This window comes from Agelaius phoeniceus, chromosome 3, assembly GCF_051311805.1.
Source record: "Agelaius phoeniceus isolate bAgePho1 chromosome 3, bAgePho1.hap1, whole genome shotgun sequence".
Classification (NCBI taxonomy): Eukaryota; Metazoa; Chordata; class Aves; order Passeriformes; family Icteridae; genus Agelaius; species Agelaius phoeniceus.
The window spans coordinates 109,111,693-109,129,175 of NC_135267.1; the positions used below are offsets into that span (position 1 = coordinate 109,111,693).

General features: G+C 40.7%; 1 protein-coding gene across 7 annotated transcripts in view; it reads right to left on the bottom strand.

Annotated features, from left to right (window-relative positions):
- Positions 1-1,450: 1,450 nt before the first annotated feature.
- ENAH (ENAH actin regulator) overlaps positions 1,451-17,483 on the bottom strand; it is a 93,166-nt gene continuing 77,133 nt past the window's right edge. For all 7 annotated transcript variants that reach the window (XM_054629894.2, XM_054629893.2, XM_054629892.2 and 4 more), the window contains 8 exons: positions 16,801-17,108; positions 15,812-15,951; positions 15,382-15,436; positions 15,034-15,082; positions 12,866-12,932; positions 6,932-7,010; positions 5,648-5,705; positions 1,451-4,508 (listed from right to left, as the gene is read on the bottom strand). In XM_054629894.2, the coding sequence (XP_054485869.1) occupies positions 4,471-4,508; positions 5,648-5,705; positions 6,932-7,010; positions 12,866-12,932; positions 15,034-15,082; positions 15,382-15,436; positions 15,812-15,951; positions 16,801-17,108 (794 nt within the window). In that variant the 3' untranslated portion in view covers positions 1,451-4,470. The remainder of the gene's footprint in view (positions 4,509-5,647; positions 5,706-6,931; positions 7,011-12,865; positions 12,933-15,033; positions 15,083-15,381; positions 15,437-15,811; positions 15,952-16,800; positions 17,109-17,483) is intronic.

A 17,483-nucleotide genomic window follows, 5' to 3' on the forward strand; every position in this document is an offset into this window, starting at 1 on the left:
TCCATTTCTATTGTACACAGTTTTAATGAAGACTATAAACCTAGGCTGATTTGAATATATCTCCTGACATATTCAACAGTCTCAGGTCACCATTTCCACTGTGTTTGAATAAATATTAACTCCTGGTAGGCCCTCCAAGAGGCTGACTTCAAAACATGCTCTTCTGAGTGTGCCAATGCATGTTGTGACAGCACTGACTGCCCACACAACTTCTCTCTCCCTTAAGGCTCACAGATAGCATGCAAAAGAAACCTCATTTCCCAAAATCATCCCTTTAGACAACTTAAGTGATCTTTAGCCTATTCTTCAAGAACTTTGAAGTGGCCCCAGTTCCCCCAAAATCACCACCTTTTCCCTTTGTACCTTCTCTCCATCACCTCCTGCCCAGCAACAGCCTACAGAACCAAGAAAATTTTACAGCTTCAAAAGGAATTGTTAAGTCTTTGGTAAAAAAACAGTTTGGGGAAAATTTTTCTTGCTTCCCATCTTGGTCACCTACTGAAAACCAAGGGAATCTTCTTGATTTTGCATTTTCTTTGTATGACTAGATGTAAAAGACATTGGCAAGTAATATTCAGCACTGGAACTGAGCCAAACTGAACATTTTGAGAAGAGCCCATGGCAATCCCCACTTTGATCAACCAGTGACATCTCCCTACCTTTTAATAAACAACTTTAAAAAGCAGCTACCATCCATCTCTTGACACCAATGGACTGAGTTGGTAACACTGTTAGGACATTTAAATCAGAAATGTTTACACCTGGTGCCTAAACACTGCCCCAGGAACAGCAGACCATTTCAGAATCTAGTGATAATTTTATTTTAAAAACCCCAAACCTTTATAACTCACTGAGTTTGGTGCCAAACTTGGCACTGGGACCAAGGTTTGCCAAACAACAGCAGCAGTGAAGTACAGCCTCAGGATGTCAAGTTAAGGACATTTGAGCAGCTCTGCTCAGGATTCTGCTGTAAGATAAATTGAGGAAACTGTCCTTAGTGCACAGAAACCTCTAATGATCTGCCATGGTAGATCATTGCTTTATTACCAGTACTGAAAATAACTCATGAACATAAAAGCAGCGAGAGAAAAAGTCAGACTGGCTGCAATTATTTCCCTCCCAGTCTTTCCTTCTCCCTCCATGTTCTCCACAGATACAGAGGCCAAAGTGTGTATATGGCATGTGAGAATGTAAATCACATCATACATTTGAAATTAATTTTAATTTATGTACAGCAGTCACTGTTCATGGATGTACACAGTCCCTGCAGTTACATTCTTTATAAGGTTAAAGTCTTCACTGTTCTCTACTGGATCTTCTGATGGAGAAACAGAAAGGAGAGGTGGAATCAAGGAGTAAGGAATGATCACAGTCATTAAAAATCTGGGGACTTTGAGCAGTAAATCTCAGAGAGTCTTCTATGAGGTTCCAGAAATAAATGGTGGCAACGTGTATATATTGCAATTTTATTTCATTCGCTCAAACAAAACGTTAGCATGTAAGAAATTTAAAATGACACAATATGATAAAAATAGCAGAGAATGAACTGAGAAACTAAAAAGAAGGTAAACCTAAATGCATGAAAAGTCAACATTCATTAGTGAACAGCTTCAGTCTTTGATTGACACTTGGTAACTTTAAAACAAGGAACTGGAAATCATTGTGACTGTCTGAAGAGATTTCAGCACCAGCACTAAGGGTTTTACATTCAGTTGGTTTGCGGTTGACTCGGGAGCCACTCGTCTCTAGTGCAGGTTTATCACAGGTCAGATCACAGTGTTGAGGAAAGCAACGCCCTCCTGGCATTAGGAAGGATCCCTTAAACTGCCCTCAGCTTAAGACATCCATTGTACAAAAGCACAGAACCACCACAATATGGTTTTTAAAGGACTTAGTCACCGGAAAGCAAAGTAATCGAAGCTTCTGCAGTTCATTTTCAATACTGAAATCTCTGGAAACGGTGCGACTGTCAGTAGGTCAGGAAATGTCTACAGTAATCTTTAATTCAATCCAATTTCCTGGAAAGAACCAGTTCTGCAGGTTGGGATTACAGAAAGTATGTATGTAGAAGCAGCACAAAAAGACAACATCTGTTCCTTTTTCTTTTAAACAGAAATCATGTTAATTGTAGACCAAGGCACAAAACGTTTAGTGCATAAGCCAGTTCCTTGCACAATCTAGAAGTTCAGCCTTTAATTTTGGACCACTTATAGCCATCCATGCTATTCCACTGTGTAACTCCTGAACCCTCCTAGAAACGAATCAAACGTGATTTCTGACAAGGGTAAACATCCTTACTGCTCCAAAAGTCTGTGTAAAACAAAAAGCTACATCAACAAAGATGAAAATGCCTCCTCTTGTTTTGAGAAAAACAGTACTTGACAAGCTTACTATGGATTTTTTCTTTTTAATGCCTTCAATAAATGCATGCAGAAAAGTGATGTTGTTTCTCCTCTTTATTAAAAAAAATAATAAAAAAAATTAATAAATGGACTTAGGCAATATTTCCACTGTCATCTTCCCTTAGAATCTGAACCTAAAAAGGATCAGGCAATGTTTGAATGGGAAAAAGATTTCCTAGTGAAGCCTTTCTGAAGCTGTTGAGTGCTGTTTTGCTTTGGTGTTCAGCACTCTGGACAGTCTGTTATTGAAAGCATCTGTGCCACGAATGGAGCTGCCTGTACTCGTAAGCAAATCTCTCCACAAGTTGTAAGTAAACTTTTCTTCTGGATCAGCACAGATTCCAAAGCAAACAGGGCTTGGAAAAGTGGATAGTGCAAGGAAAAAGGGAAGATTTTGATCCATATTTTTTGTTCAAAGCACTACAAAGCCAATTTGCAGAATTGCTATTCCACTGAACTTTACCACATTAAAAAACAAAATTAAAAAAATAAAATTTACACTCATAAGATTGAAAACCCTGGGAAAGAGAGAGGTATCACCTCACCTCCCCTAAAAATGACTCTCAAATTGTTGAGCAAAACCAATAGCATCTCACTGCTATTTTTCACGGTTTGTCTCGTGTGGAGCTGTGGGGGGTTTTTGTTGGCTTTGAGTTTTTTTGGAAAGGAGGGTGGCAGATAAATTAGGAGGAGAAGGGGCCATTTACTGTGACCTGCTGGTTCTCAGGTAACTCCTGCTCTTCTGTTTCATTAAACAACCAAAACAAATGGAGTCTCAGAAAAGAGTGAAGCAGAGGGTCATGGTGAAAAGGTGAAGGACAATGCACTTACACAGGGGCATCCTCAGCAAGTCAGATGCCTACAACGTTTTTTCTCTCACCGAGAAACGAGTTTGGTTCACCTGGGAGTTTCAGAACCATTACTGGAAGTTATTACTGAATTTCAAATAGAAAACTGAAAAAAGATACAAAAGGATCAAGTACCTGGTTCCATTAACATGGTTACTGATAAAAGTCATGTTTTCCTCATTATTACACATGCATGTAAGATGAAGAAAAAGTGTAGAAAGTAATAAAAATGTGTCACCTTCCCCCTCCCTCTTCCCACATCTTCCTGGGCATAAATTAAGCCTTACAAATGAAAAGGCTACTCTGTGACATGCAATTTTTCTTTTAATTAAAAAGCTGGCTGTGTTGTGTTACATTACAAAATGTCCACATGCATAAATCTAAAAAAAGCCCCAAAATCTACTGTAAATCTACAACATACTAATGATTTACATTTGACTGCTGATTCGCTTTATGTCGAAGTCTTAGATTTGGTAAAGCATCGTAACAATGTAGGAAGGCATCTACATCTTTAAACTCTGGACTGTATTTGCTTTTTTTCTTTTTTTAAATTTTCCTAGAAAATTGCATGAAGGCTAACTAGAGAGGCTTCCTATCATAAAATTCCAAAATCTTGATATGTCATCACCGTCTAGGTCACCCTCACTTACAAATATTGCCCTTTCAAAGCACGTGTCTCCAATTGCTCCTTGTCTCGTGAACCGAACTTCTACACATCTGATCTTTTAAATTACTCATGGAAATATCAGATATGATAGGAAGACAAACCTGAGATACATTTGAAGTACAACAGTATAACTTGCTAACTCCTTCATTAATAAAGAAAACCTCTCTGAAAAGCCTTCCCAAGCTTTTCCCTGTTGTTGTTTGTTTTTTTTTTTTGTCTCAACAACAAATTCTGAAACGTGTGCAATTTTATCTTGACATGAGTAGACTTCAAAGCACTGTGATCTTGTCTGATAGATGTAGGAATTTCTGCATAATCATTACAGTAACTTTAAGAGTCTTTTCCACCCTGCTGTAAAGGTCAGAAAAAAGCTGCAAACTAGGAGGGGAATAGCATTATCACCAGAGTGATGTGTCTGAAGCTTTTCAGAATAGGTTGTTTCTCCCTCCTTCCAAGTGTCTGTCTGTCTGTCTCCGTTTTCTTCTACCAGCTCACAAAACGTAGTCAGTTTTATATCAAGTTAAAGAGTCACATCGGCTTAGTACGAGTCTTTCTATGCAGTATTGGACTTGCTGAGTTCCTGCCTGATAGCTGCAGAGAGACAGAGACAGGGTTAGCAGATCAAAGAAAGGATTCTTTACTTTAGGACAGCAAGCTGGAACACACGAGTGATCCCTCAAAGCAGGCTCACCCTGCTCTCACAACGTGAAGAACCAGCACCTAAGGCAGCCCCATGTGGCTTCAGGCAAGTGGCATTATCAACCAGGCACTGCCTTTTTTATTCCTGTAAAATTTATGTTGAAATCTCAATTTTTAGTTCCCACCTCCAGCAGGCCTGTGGGAAACACTACCATTGGGGTTTTCAATGAGTGTAAGTAGGGACTCATTTATTTTATTTATTTAAGAGCAGCCCCAGGGGCCTGTTTACACTCTATTGGTCTAAAAGGCCGTGGTACAACACAGCACAAACAAAATAAGGGGAAAAGCACTACATGCTCCTTTGTCCCAAACCAGCCAGTTCTTTCTACATCAGTTGATGACATTCAATATTTTATCAGCAGTGCTATTAGATTAATATGACTTTTTTTCCTCCCCACACTTTGTTTGGGTACATTCCACAAAGCCAGAAAGAACAAAAGGCCCACCAAGGTAGTAAATGATACACAGAGTTTTGCCTAATTCCTGACAGGTGAACCTTTAGGATTATGTTTTCTCAATGATTTCCCTTAAGTACAGAAGACTACATAGGAAAATAGCTTCTGTTAAAATAAAAATAAAAACTGTGAGACTTCTTTTCTTTGAATCATACGTTACAGACCAAAGAGGTAACTGAAAGCTAGAAGCTTTCATTAAAATGCTTTCAAATTCTCTTCTAAATATTTCTAGTTTTGAAATACATACCTCAGCAGCTCTGGATTATTTAAAAATAACCCACCTGCCACCACATGATATTAAGGATAACTTCAAATCACTCAAATACAGCATCACTTCAACCACTCTTAAAAGACACATTGGTGTCAACATTCTACTAAAACAAAACCCCCAGGAGGGAAATCCCTGAAGCACATCAACTGGAACAGGTCTGGCACCAGTGCTTTGCCACCAGACAAAGAACAAAGCTACTTTTACCAATAAATCACTCTCAGGCTACCAATACATTGCATTTACATTTTAAAGCACCTGCAGCTACTCTAAAACTGAGCAGCATCAGTGAACAGAGCAATACTTACCATCAATGAGTTCTTCCTTTAATTTCGTTAACTCCTTCCTCATTTCATCTAAAATATCCTAAAATGTGTCAGAGCAGAAATAACAGATTAGTTTTAGCAAACTGTAAATTTCTGTGGAGAGAAATCCAGAATTATCCCACGACAATTCTTCCCATTAATCCTTAACCCTTCTGAGAAGCATAACCCACTCCTCAGCTTCCAAGTTAATCCTCAAAACCTGAGGCATCCCTAGAACATTATTAGTGCAGTTACAATACAGAAAAAACAGACCCTAGAAGTGCCACAAATTGATTCCTGTAGAATTTATGAGAGGAGAAGGGATAAGAATGAGAAAGCTTTGCTACAGGTGAAATGTGATGTGGAATGCAAAGAAAGGAGCTCACTAAACACCACAAGCCAAGGAAATATTTCAAGGGAACAAAAAAAAAAATGTAATCAAGGTATCAAGGTCCCAATCCCAGTGGAAAGCGATGGAATGAAGAGAACAGAGTCAAGTGCTGTCCCTGCTTGCTGTTTTTTCCACCCTTTTCTCCAAGCTCCTCCAGAACCACTCCCCAGGCCAGAAGCCACTCCAGAACTGTTGAACCAGGACCCAATCCAGAACCAACCAAAACTGATCCATAAACCAACCTGAAGCCAACTACCACGGTGTGGGGATATGGTCTAGAAGCAACTAAAAGTTGCTACCAAAGTAGAAGTAGCTCTAGAATTACCCACTGAGCTGCAGCCTGCACCAGAATCTCTCTCCCCACTTGGGGATGATTGATCCAACCACCACCTGGAGATGCTTCACTTCCAACTCCACATCTCCCACAGGATTCCTCTGCTCTTCAACTGGAGAGCTGCACAAAATGCAGCATCCCTGGGTGCTCTTCCACCACCAAACTTGTGACCACAGGTGCTGACATCTGACATTAAAACATGGTGGTACTGCTAGAGCTGCCCCAAGAGCTTGGTGTTTGCTTGGAAACAGAGAAGAGAAGGAAAGGTTTTCCAGGCAAACTGATTTCCCAGTTCCATTTATAATGTTAACACCATCCTGTGAGTGCTGCCTCATGCAAAAGCAGCAACTTTGTGAGAAACTAACAGGGCTGTCTAAGCCTCCATCCTACAGCTCCAGCTCCTAAGAACACTGACACATGCCTGGGCAAAAATAAAGACTAGTAATTACTAAATCATTAAAACTTTGCAACTAACAAAACAGTTTAAAATTCAGTATTGGACAGCTGCAAGTTCTTATATCCAACTTCCACAGCAACCTTTTTTAAAGCATTATCCACATACCTGCTTCAATCTGTCATAATCTAGACCTTCTGACTGTACTCCGTTGGCACTGGGCTGTCCCGTTGGTGTAGATTTTGGTCTGCAGCACAAAAACACATCCAGGAGTTACTGGTTGCTCATTATTACAGGATACATAAGAGATTCCCCCATCAAGATTGCTGACATTTGTCTAACAAAAACATAGTAAAAAAAATCAGAATGGAAAACAAAAACTGTTGGGAGTGGGAGGGTGGGAAAAATCAAGCAGACCCAAAATACCACACAGAATAGAAAGCAACACCCAAGAATGTTTTCCACGCACTGGAAATATTAATTACCGTAAGAGTTATTAGTTCAAAACAAGAACTTTCAAAGCAGCAGACAGATTTCACTGTCAGTGGTTTCTGATTTCTTCATAATGGGCATGAAAAGCTGAATGCCTTCCAATGTCAAGCTCTTTCCTTTTGTAACTGCCTGCTCATTCAGAAGAGGGTCTGTCTCCCAAGGAAGCACTCCCACTAACTAATGACTGCATGCTGATGCTGACTGTGATGAGCAATCACCCTGGGGCATTTTCAACACTTGACAGACCCAAGCAATGTTATCCAACTCCTCTGCAACCTCAATTAGTCCATCAGTTGCTTTCTAAAGCTACTGAAAGCAAATACTGTAACAGCAGCAAGATTTATCTTTATTTATGATAACTGAGAGGAAGTTCTAATGTTTTGGATTATGTCATATTTCATGTTTGCTTATGAAATACTCTCTTTTAGACATCAAAAACTTGCTTACCCAGATCACCTTGCATTTTAAACACAGATTCCAAGAGAAGGGGTTTTTCCTGCCTTTCCACTTCTCTTTCCTGATCCCCTCTTTAATTTAAGGGGTAATTCAGACTCATGGACTTCCAGAGCTGTGAGCAGAGACAGAGCCTGGATGTTCACAGCAGGAGTACTAAGGAGTTCTCCCAAGAGGGAGGAATGTTCTGCTGTTCTTAAATACATTTTACACCTTGGCTAACATTCTCCCTCCTTCACCTATAAAACTTCAAGCCAAAAAGAAGCTGTGGATAAAATTCCTGACAATTCATCTCAAGGGGTTTCCCTGATGCTTAGAATTATCACAGTATGCTAATTTTAAGGAAGGGCAGAGAATAAAGGAGACTAAGCTGGGTCCTATTTCATTGCCCTTGTATGTGGCATCTCTGAACAAAATAGCCTGGCCTACACTCAGTGTGTCCCTTCAAAATTCCTACATAGGAGAAATTCATTCAGCACTGCATTTTTCTGCATTTGTTACATGAGGGTGCAGACAGATTTACTGCCACAAAGGTGGATAAAAATGAAAAAAGACTTTACTTCTTCGTTTGTTTTACAAAATCACTGCCTGGAGCTTTCATGCACCTTCCCTTACAAGACAGGAGTTTATCCATAAGGAAATTATCTTATTCTGCTGGTTTTGTTCAGTAAGAGCTGAATGAACCTCACACTAGGCTGTCCTGTTGGCTTTTACAACCTGACAGGACTGTGTTCTGACTTGCTAACTGGAGAAGAACACTCCAAGTGTGATTCCCACAGAAAAGGGTGCCCACATCAAAATGTTGGTTTGATACTTGTTCTTCCCTGAGGATCACAGACCTCAGCTGTCCCAGCTGTAAAGAATTAAGTCCACACAGCTTAAATGTAAGTTCCCAGAGAGAAATTGCTAATTACTGTTCTTGAAACACACCAAAATTAAACACACAATCCACTGAGTAAGACAGAAGATGAAATATTGAGTAACTTGATAGTGAAAGCAGCTGGAAAATAGAATTCACCTTGCAACCACCAGAGAACCTACAGTGTGCACTGATGCTATGAAGGCAAACCACAGTTTAGGATCTTTTACAGAACTGTTTACATGTTACAGTGCTCAGTTCACTAGGGAAGAATTCCTTGCTCAAAAACACTCATCAGCTGAGATCTTTGGCCACTGCTGGTTCATCAGGTACCTGGTATTTAAGGAGTTACTTGCAGTTTACACCTGAAATTGTGAGCCCTGACCTACTCCAGGCAGAACACTGATTTTTTCAGGTAGTTCATAGATAGTTTCTGATAATTTCCATTGACTGTAGTTCTGTTCCCATACACTGTGGCATGACAGCATTTATCCAACATGACTGAAAAAAATCCTCTTAAATGCAGCTCCTGGCAATTGGTAACAGTCACCCAGTACCTGCCTTAATGGAAAAACCCAATCAATAGCATGCTTTAGTATTTTTTTCAATTACTTATGAGTTCAATGTACTAATAAGATGACTTCAAAAAGAAGCTCTACACAAACTGACTGCTTCCTTTTCTTCATATCTTTGGAACAGAAGGTCAGTTTTACCCACCATAACTATTTTACCCACCATAACTATATTATCTACTGCTTCTATCTGTTAAAAACCTCCACAGGAAAGCTTCTTTATGAACACTGCCCCTCAATCTTGACAATGTGCTCACTTTTTGCTTTCCAAAATGCAAGACATTCTTAATTCAAACACTGAAATACCATAATTAGCAAAACAGATCATTTCTAATCTCAGGAAAATCTAGCTCCCAAAAAAATCCTCCCCAAGTGATGCTAATGGGTTTTTTTCCCTTTTTCAGCTTGAATGCAGCTATCATTTAGGCAAACATTAACTATTGAAATTGAGTGAATGCAAACATCCCAACGTGGCTGAAGAGCTCTCCCGTGTGGTTTTTCATAGCATTGCCTGACAGTCCCTAACACACCTTCAACCAAGCATGCAAAGGAAAGATCTTACCCATGCCAACATGCAGAATACAGCACCCAAGATAAGTAGCTAAAAGGGGAACTTTTCATACAAAAAGATTAAGTAATCACCACAACGAGTGCCTTCATGAGGAACAAAGCTGGAATTTGACTCAGTAATTCTGAGAGGCTCTGGAACAACATTTACCTCTGGAAAGCTCTCAAAGCCTGAAGGGTTTCAATGTCAGCACTTTATGACCACTAGAGAGTGAAACTTAACATCTCCAGCAAAAAATACACATGATCTTAACCAACTTGTGAATATGTTTCAAGTAGAAATATTAATTTATGTTTTAAAAGTCTTTAATGAAAAAGCAGGTGTAAAAACACACCTGTTCCTCTGTATCTAAACTTACAGTTTTGAAAACCTGCTTCTTAAAACACTGCAAATGGTCCACTAAATCCTGGCATATTCAACAGGAATTTGTACCTTTGCAGGTGGAGACTGCCAGCAAACCAGTATTTTCTATGAATTCATACCTGGTTCTTAAGCCACCTCAATTTGCCTTTGACACCATCTGCTTTTAACCAGTCAAAAAATGGGCTCAACTGGACAAACAAAATGTGGGGGAGGAACCTGCTGGTGCATGTGGTGATTACCAACCCATGTAGAAAAAGTCCAACCCTGAACTGGTCAAAGGGGTTGTTAGGAAGTCTCAAATCCCAACAGGATGATACCTGTTTAATGAATCATAGAACCTGTTTTCAGAAGCAAGCAGATTTTTCCATGGAGATTCCCGTCTATTAGGGGGAGAAACACTACCTTTAAAAGCTATTATAGGTTCTTCATTTTGTTCACTTTTAGCACCTTAAACACCACGGGGTTTCAGTAGATTCAAGAGTTCTACTTGCCATGTTTCAGGAAATATTAAAAACCCACAGCTTCAGCCTTTTCTGTTTGCTCCAAAAAGCAGAGGCCTGATTTTAGACAGGACACTAACTTGTTTTAAAATACTTATAACATTCTCTCTGGATAACAACAGCTTCATCCTGTACCTCTGGGGAAGCTCTGGAGAGAAAATTTTGCTGACTTGGCAGTTTCTTAAGTGTGTAATCCCTGTGTGTGACTCACATGCTCTCCCTGCAGAGGTCAGGTGAAAGCAATCCTCACATCCTACCAGGTGAGAACAAATCCCCTCCTGGCTGACACAGTGTCTCAAACTGCAGCTCCCCTTGACTAAACAAGGCTAGCTGAACAAGCTGCTTGCTGAGAGAGACTTGGCAAATGGAGAGAGCTAAGAGAAATACAAGGGTAGTCAAGAGAGACTTCTTCTAACAGCTTCTCCTTGGATGAAATGTTCCTCATCCTGGCAGAGAAAGCCATCAACACTGACTAGAAAATTGTATCAGCAGGCCTGAAGTATGGGCTATGGCACCTTCCAACAGGTTATGACAGCACTGGGAGAGAAAATTGACATTAAATAAACACAGAATTGCTATTTTGGATTAGAGTATACAGCCAGGGAAGCTCATATCAAGTTAAATTCTATCTGCATTATCCACTGGATGAATGAAGACAAAAGCTTGATGGAGAGAGTGCCCCAATAAATCTAAGAGAGATCTTAAAAATCCTCTGTACTCCTCTAGGTCAGAAAACATTTTTAAACAGACCTCAGCAACCTCTGAATTTCATCAGCTGGAAAAAGATCAGAGAAACTGGAAGCATGAAACAGTTTACAAAAACCTACTGCAGAATCCAGACTTCAGAACATCCCAGACTCCCCAAAAGAGTCAGATATTGAGAGTTGCCCTACTTATTAATCCCTTTACCCTATGGATAAGCAATTTGAGCAAAGTATCTAGAGCCAAAGGGCCAGGTCAGCACCTGTCTCACACAATATGAACTCTAAAATGCTCTTTAGGACTCCTTACACCAATTATTTCTGTGACAAGCTCCCCCTCAATGCCACCTTTTGAAGCAGATGAAAATATCAGCACAAGGGACCTTGGTCAAAGCAGGTCAGAGCTACTGGGGAGAAGGTGGAGAGGGCAGGGAAAGCCAAGGCCAAAGGTGATGCAGGATTTTGTTCCACTGACAGGGGGGCAGAGGGAACATCACCACCAATGGCACCTGCTGCTTGACAAAAAACACAGCAAGCAACCAGAACCAAGGCTGCACACACCTCAAACTCCTGGATTTATTCTAAAATAAGAGATACTTCCTTCACAAGAGAGTGTTTAGTGCTGCATTTTAGAACTGAAGACCCCAAGGGCAATCTGAAATGCAAGTGAGGCCACTCACAGAACAACTCTTTTTTAATAATCTGATCACCAAATCTTTTCTAGCTGCATCCAACAGCCAGATTTTCATGAGAATTCAAGTAATTTCAAACACAGCATTCCCAAGTTGAACATGTTCCTCTTGCTTTCTCTCATGTTTCTCTTGCTTTCTCTCAAGAAATTCAAGGAACTTCCTCAGAATATATCAGGGGTCAGAACACTTGAACCTCTGTGTACAATACACAGGAATTCTAAATGAACAAGCCTTCTGCCTAAAGTAAATTACAATCAAATATATATCCAAAAACTTGCTAAAGTAGCCATTTCACTTGCTGAAAATGCCTTTCAAAACACTGCCTGCCTACCAGAGTTCCAGCTGACAAGTTATCAAAGACTGGTAGATGCACTGAAGGATGTAAAACATTTCTATACTTCTTTAGGATGGACTTTCTTAGACTGGTGTGAGAGCTACTGAAAATTGTCACAGAATCAAATCTTACCAAGATAACTGAAATATCCACAAAGGCACTCTGTGAGTGGCAGAGAAATAGAAAGAACATCTATTCTCTAGATTTACTACTGAACATGTGAACTGCAGCACTGCATTTGGTTTCACCTTGCTGGAAATTTCAGACTTCAAATAAAAAATTAAACATTGCTGTAGGCAAATATAGACCTTATTAATTCAGGTTATACACCAAAAATTGTTAAAAGAAACTTTTTTGGGTAAAACTTTTGATTTTACTGTCAAAAATTTCCCTTATTAGCATTCTCCAAAAGTAACTCTTCATTCCTACTTAAAACTACTAAAAGCAGTTTCACAGCAGCAATTTTAAACTCATGAAGATGATCTTTACTATTCTAGTCCAGTATCTTTAGCAGCATGTGCAACAATAACAAATGTAAGGAAAAGCAGCTGGTACAAAAGGGGAGTACCTGGAAATAACAGGTGACTTGCTTCCATTCACTGTATTTGTCCTTTCCCAAGGCTTTCTTGTTAGTTCTGGAAAACAGAGTGAGGAGATGAAAAACTGGTTTTTTCTATCCACTGTGTAATTTATGTGAGGAAACTTCAAGCATCTGGCAACTCAAGTCAGCTGCTTGGTGTTTTGCTCTTTTTATTACATTCAGCTTCCCCTTGTACTCATCTGTGAATGCATCAAATGAGAGCATCTTGAAGTGTCACTGGTCTCCCAGACCCTGTAAATGCCATTTGATTCTTAATCTAGCTGGGAGAAGGTCTGCCTGTACTTTATAGGCATTGGATTTATTTCTAGGTATTTATAGGTACTGGATGGCTTCAGATGTGAACCATGGAACTGTGTAACCAGTCAGCTGCAAACACTTGAGGAATAGGTTTCTATTCTATTTCTATTCTATTCTATTCTAAAAGGAGTTTTCTTAAACTCTTCATGATAGAAAATTAATTCAGTGCCAGTTTCAGTGAAGTGCCAGCAGATACAACCTGACACAACCAGAGTATCCCTTCAGCAACAAGAAAGAAGGAGGTTCATTCCTTACAACCTGCACAAGGTCAAACAGCCTTTCTGTAGTGTGGATTGTTACTAATTGCCATCATTACTTACTCAGGACTTCAGTTGTGCCAGTGATCTTATCAGTCTTCACTTCAGATTTGGAGTTTGTTTGGTGTGCTCCCTTTCTTTCATATTGCTTAGCTCTGCTAAGCTGGGCAAGCAGAGAGGCAGAAAGGCCCTTTCAGAGTCTCTTACTGATCAGAAAATTCCCTGGGATGCAGCTGGATACTGAGAATATCTAAATTGCAACAGTCTGCCAGCACAGTCTGTAACCCAGCCAAGTGCAGGCTACTTATGCTAATAATAAGCCTTAAACTTAATTTTATACACCAGTTTTCAGGACTTGTCCTGCCACAGGAGTTATTTTAGTAGGATTTTAGCTATATCTGTGAAACTGGGAAACTTCTGCTATGCAGTTTGCTCAAGGATGCCAAGCATTCCTCTTAAAACACTTTAAAGACCTGTTCCAGCAATGAGGCTCAGCATTACCAGAGCATCTCACAGCAAGAAACAAAGAAAACTTTCTCAACTGGAAGGGAATGGTCAAATTCTGAATGCATTTGACATTTTGAACAGGTTTGGTGAGGCTTCTTATCATCACCAATTAAAGAAACCAGTTCCAGAGGTTTTATTTTCCATCTTTTTGGGCCTATATTATCAGAAGTGTTCCAAAAGCAGTCATTTTCCCAAGGCTAATGTCCTTTCTGTTTAACAGAATGCATTTAACAAAATGAAGCAGACTCTTGTAAAAGAAGAGAAAATTAAAGGGGGGGTGTGTGTGAAAACCTTGATTTGTGTGATGTCATTTATTTCCTTGCAGTCTGACTCCTCTAGATGAGTGCCTGTATCTCAGGACTAAATTTGCCAGTTATTTCCATCTGGACACACAACTCCTAGCACTCCTTTTTATTCCCCAGCCAGGTTTTGTTCACACTACAGCAGTGGTTTTCAATATTAAAGGCCTGCACATCATCTAGTGGTTGAATCATCTGGAGGAGAAGTGCACACATGGGCAAGCAATCAGCAGAGGGAGCTGGACAGGCTGAAAGTTGGTGTATTCATTCTCCAGTTATTTCCTTTCTGCTTCCACTGCCTTTTGGGGTGACAGACTGCAGGGTTAAATGGCACAGCCCCCCCTTTTGCAGGTCTGTACTGAGAGGTGCTCAGGGAAACTGGGGGTACAACAAGGGACTACTAAAGGACAGGAAAACAAAGTCCTGAGTGTCTCTTGAGAGACAATAATTTACAATATTTTGCATCTGCATGCTGACAATAACTGCAGAATGTGTAAGTTTTCCTTACTGACTGTGTTGGCTACACAGCTCCAAACACTGCCCCTTCAGCAGAGGGATCATGGGCTAAGAATTTCAGCACTCTGCATTTATATTCTTTATTCACTTATGGTCTTTTTATCCATCATCTTCTGAACCAGGGCCCATTCTACAGTAAAACCCCAGGCTGTAATCATGGGGGAAGAGGCATGCTCCAAAATTCAGCAGAGGTGACTGAAATTTGTCACTAGATTTTAGCATTACAAAGACCCAGAGTTCACAAACCTGAGCTACTTACCAGGTGTGCTTGTTGAAGAAACCTTAGAAGATGAAGACTCTGATTCTTCCTGATTAAAATGGAGAAGAGAGGGAAGAGGGAGAGAGGAGGGAAGGAGAAAAATAATCTTTATAATCTGTTAGATTCACAAGAACCAATCTCAACTGTTTAAATATTTCAGTTTTTATATACATATATTTAAAATGGCTCTGTACAACTGTATACAGAAAATGAGCAAGCACTTCACAGAGGAGTGGTTATATGTATATTTTATACAGTAAAGTATAAATAATCCCTTGTACACCACTGGAATCTCTCTGCTAATCCTTGTATTGAGTAATGTGAATCAGATAAAATTTCTCAACTCACAGCTTTATCTTCTTTCTGCTCTGGTTCTGTTGATCCCTTTTCAGCAATTCTTCTCCTGTAAGCAGAGACAAAAGTTACCAAGCTCATCATGGCTTTAAGATGGAAGAATGTTGTTTACTGCAATTAAAGACTTACACAGCCTCATGAAAAATAGTGTTTTAAGAAGTACTTTCAAAACACCTTCAAAGGCAAAGCCCTCCTGCCAAAGCAACTGTGCAATTTGAAGTCTGCATGCACTCCCTAACTGCTGCACAAAGGCTTACACAGAAGTACTGGATTACACTCAAATAAAAATGGCTATTCATGAAACATGATCAGCTTCCCAAAGCAACCCCGAGCTGCTCTCCATCTGATCCTCAGCCAGCTGCAAGCCCAAATCCCACCTGTGTGATGACTAAGCAGCTGAAGCAGAGCAGGAACAGCTCCTCACCTCCTGGCCAGCAGGGCACTCATTTCTTCCATCAACCCACTGCCTCCCAAGGGAAGGGGTCCATTTCCACGGCCACCGTCTGTTTTGGATGAAGCAGAGCCTCCTCCTCCTCCTCCACTCGAACTGGAGGAGTCTTCACCCTTCAGAGCACACAAAAAGACAGCAGTTGTGCCAACAGAATGAGAGCTGACTTCATGGAACCAGCAAAGTTCACGTGCAAGAAAGGCACATATTGTATTTGCTGGGAATGTCCCGACAAAGGCAGGAATGATGAATCTGACTCCATGTTCTCAGAAGGCTAATTTATTACTTTATAATATTATATTATAATAAAGAATACTATACTATACTAAAGAATACAGAGAGGATACTTACTCAATGCTAAAAAGATGGTAATGAAAACTCATGACTCTTTCTAGAGTCTCGACACAGCTTGGCCACAATTGGCCAGAGTCAAAACAACTCACACCAGAATCCAATGACTCCAAACACATTCCACATGTGAGCACAACGCAGGAGAAGCAAATGAGATAAGAATTGTTTTCCTTTTCTCTGAGGCTCCTCAGCTTCCCAGGAGAAAAATCCTGGGTGAAGGGATTTTTTCAGAGAATGTGAATGAAACAAAGGTCTTACTTCCATTGAAATGGTGGCTCTTTTGCTCAGGGTATGAGACATTAAAACTGGTAAGATACTGGGCAAGAAAATACTGAATTTCAGCAGGAGAGAAGCATTCTTATCCATTCTTATCCATTCCTCTGAGGCTTCTCAGCTTCCCAGGAGAGAAATCCTGGGTGAAGGGATTTTTCAGAGAACATGAATGCTACAGGCACAAGTGCATAAAGGATGGTATGGGCTGGGAGCACATCCTGTAATGCTTTTTCCTTCATGAACCAAGCCTACCCCAAATGCCTTGATCCCGCTGCTGACCTCGACCAAAGCTTAGAAGCGGGGGGACAGGAAGGTGAAAAAGAAACCAGAGTTCTATTTACCCTTGAGACTTTCCTAAGTTTGGCTCCAGCGAGTGCAGCTGCTAGTCCAGTTAGAGGGCGATTATCCTCGGCGACGAATCCTGCTGAAAAGCCCGAGGCTGGCAGGGGGGGAGCCGGAGGGGGCAGGGGAACGGGAGGGGCTTGGCTGGGCAGCGGAGGAGGCGGCGGCGGCGGCGGGGGCGGCCCCGAAGGTGGCAGGGGAGGAGGTGGTGGAGGGCCAGGAGGAGCTGGGGCTGCTACTGAAGACTGAGCTGGGCCAGGGGGCAGGGGAGGTGGAGGAGGAGGTGCAGGTGGTCCTTGGACAACACCTAGTGTCAGAGAGAAAACAAACAGAAGACATTAAGGATTTAGAAAACAAAGGTCTCGCTCCCATTGAAATGGTGGCTCTTTTGCTCAGTGTACAAGACATTAAAACTGGTAAGATAATGGGCAAGGAAACACTGAATTTCAGCAGGAGAGAAGCATTCTTAAATAATGAGCTAAAAAAATTACACAGTATCCTGTGAGAGATCAGACAGTTCCAGAGACATTTACATGAAACCCCTCCAGTCAGGTTCTGTGCTGCAACCAAGAGCAGCTTTACACCAGGGAACAGGCAGAGAGTAAAGTCAGGCATGAGCATCGTAGCAGGAGAACAACAGGGTGTGCTCACATGGTGCTGAACAGTCCCTCACTGCATTAAC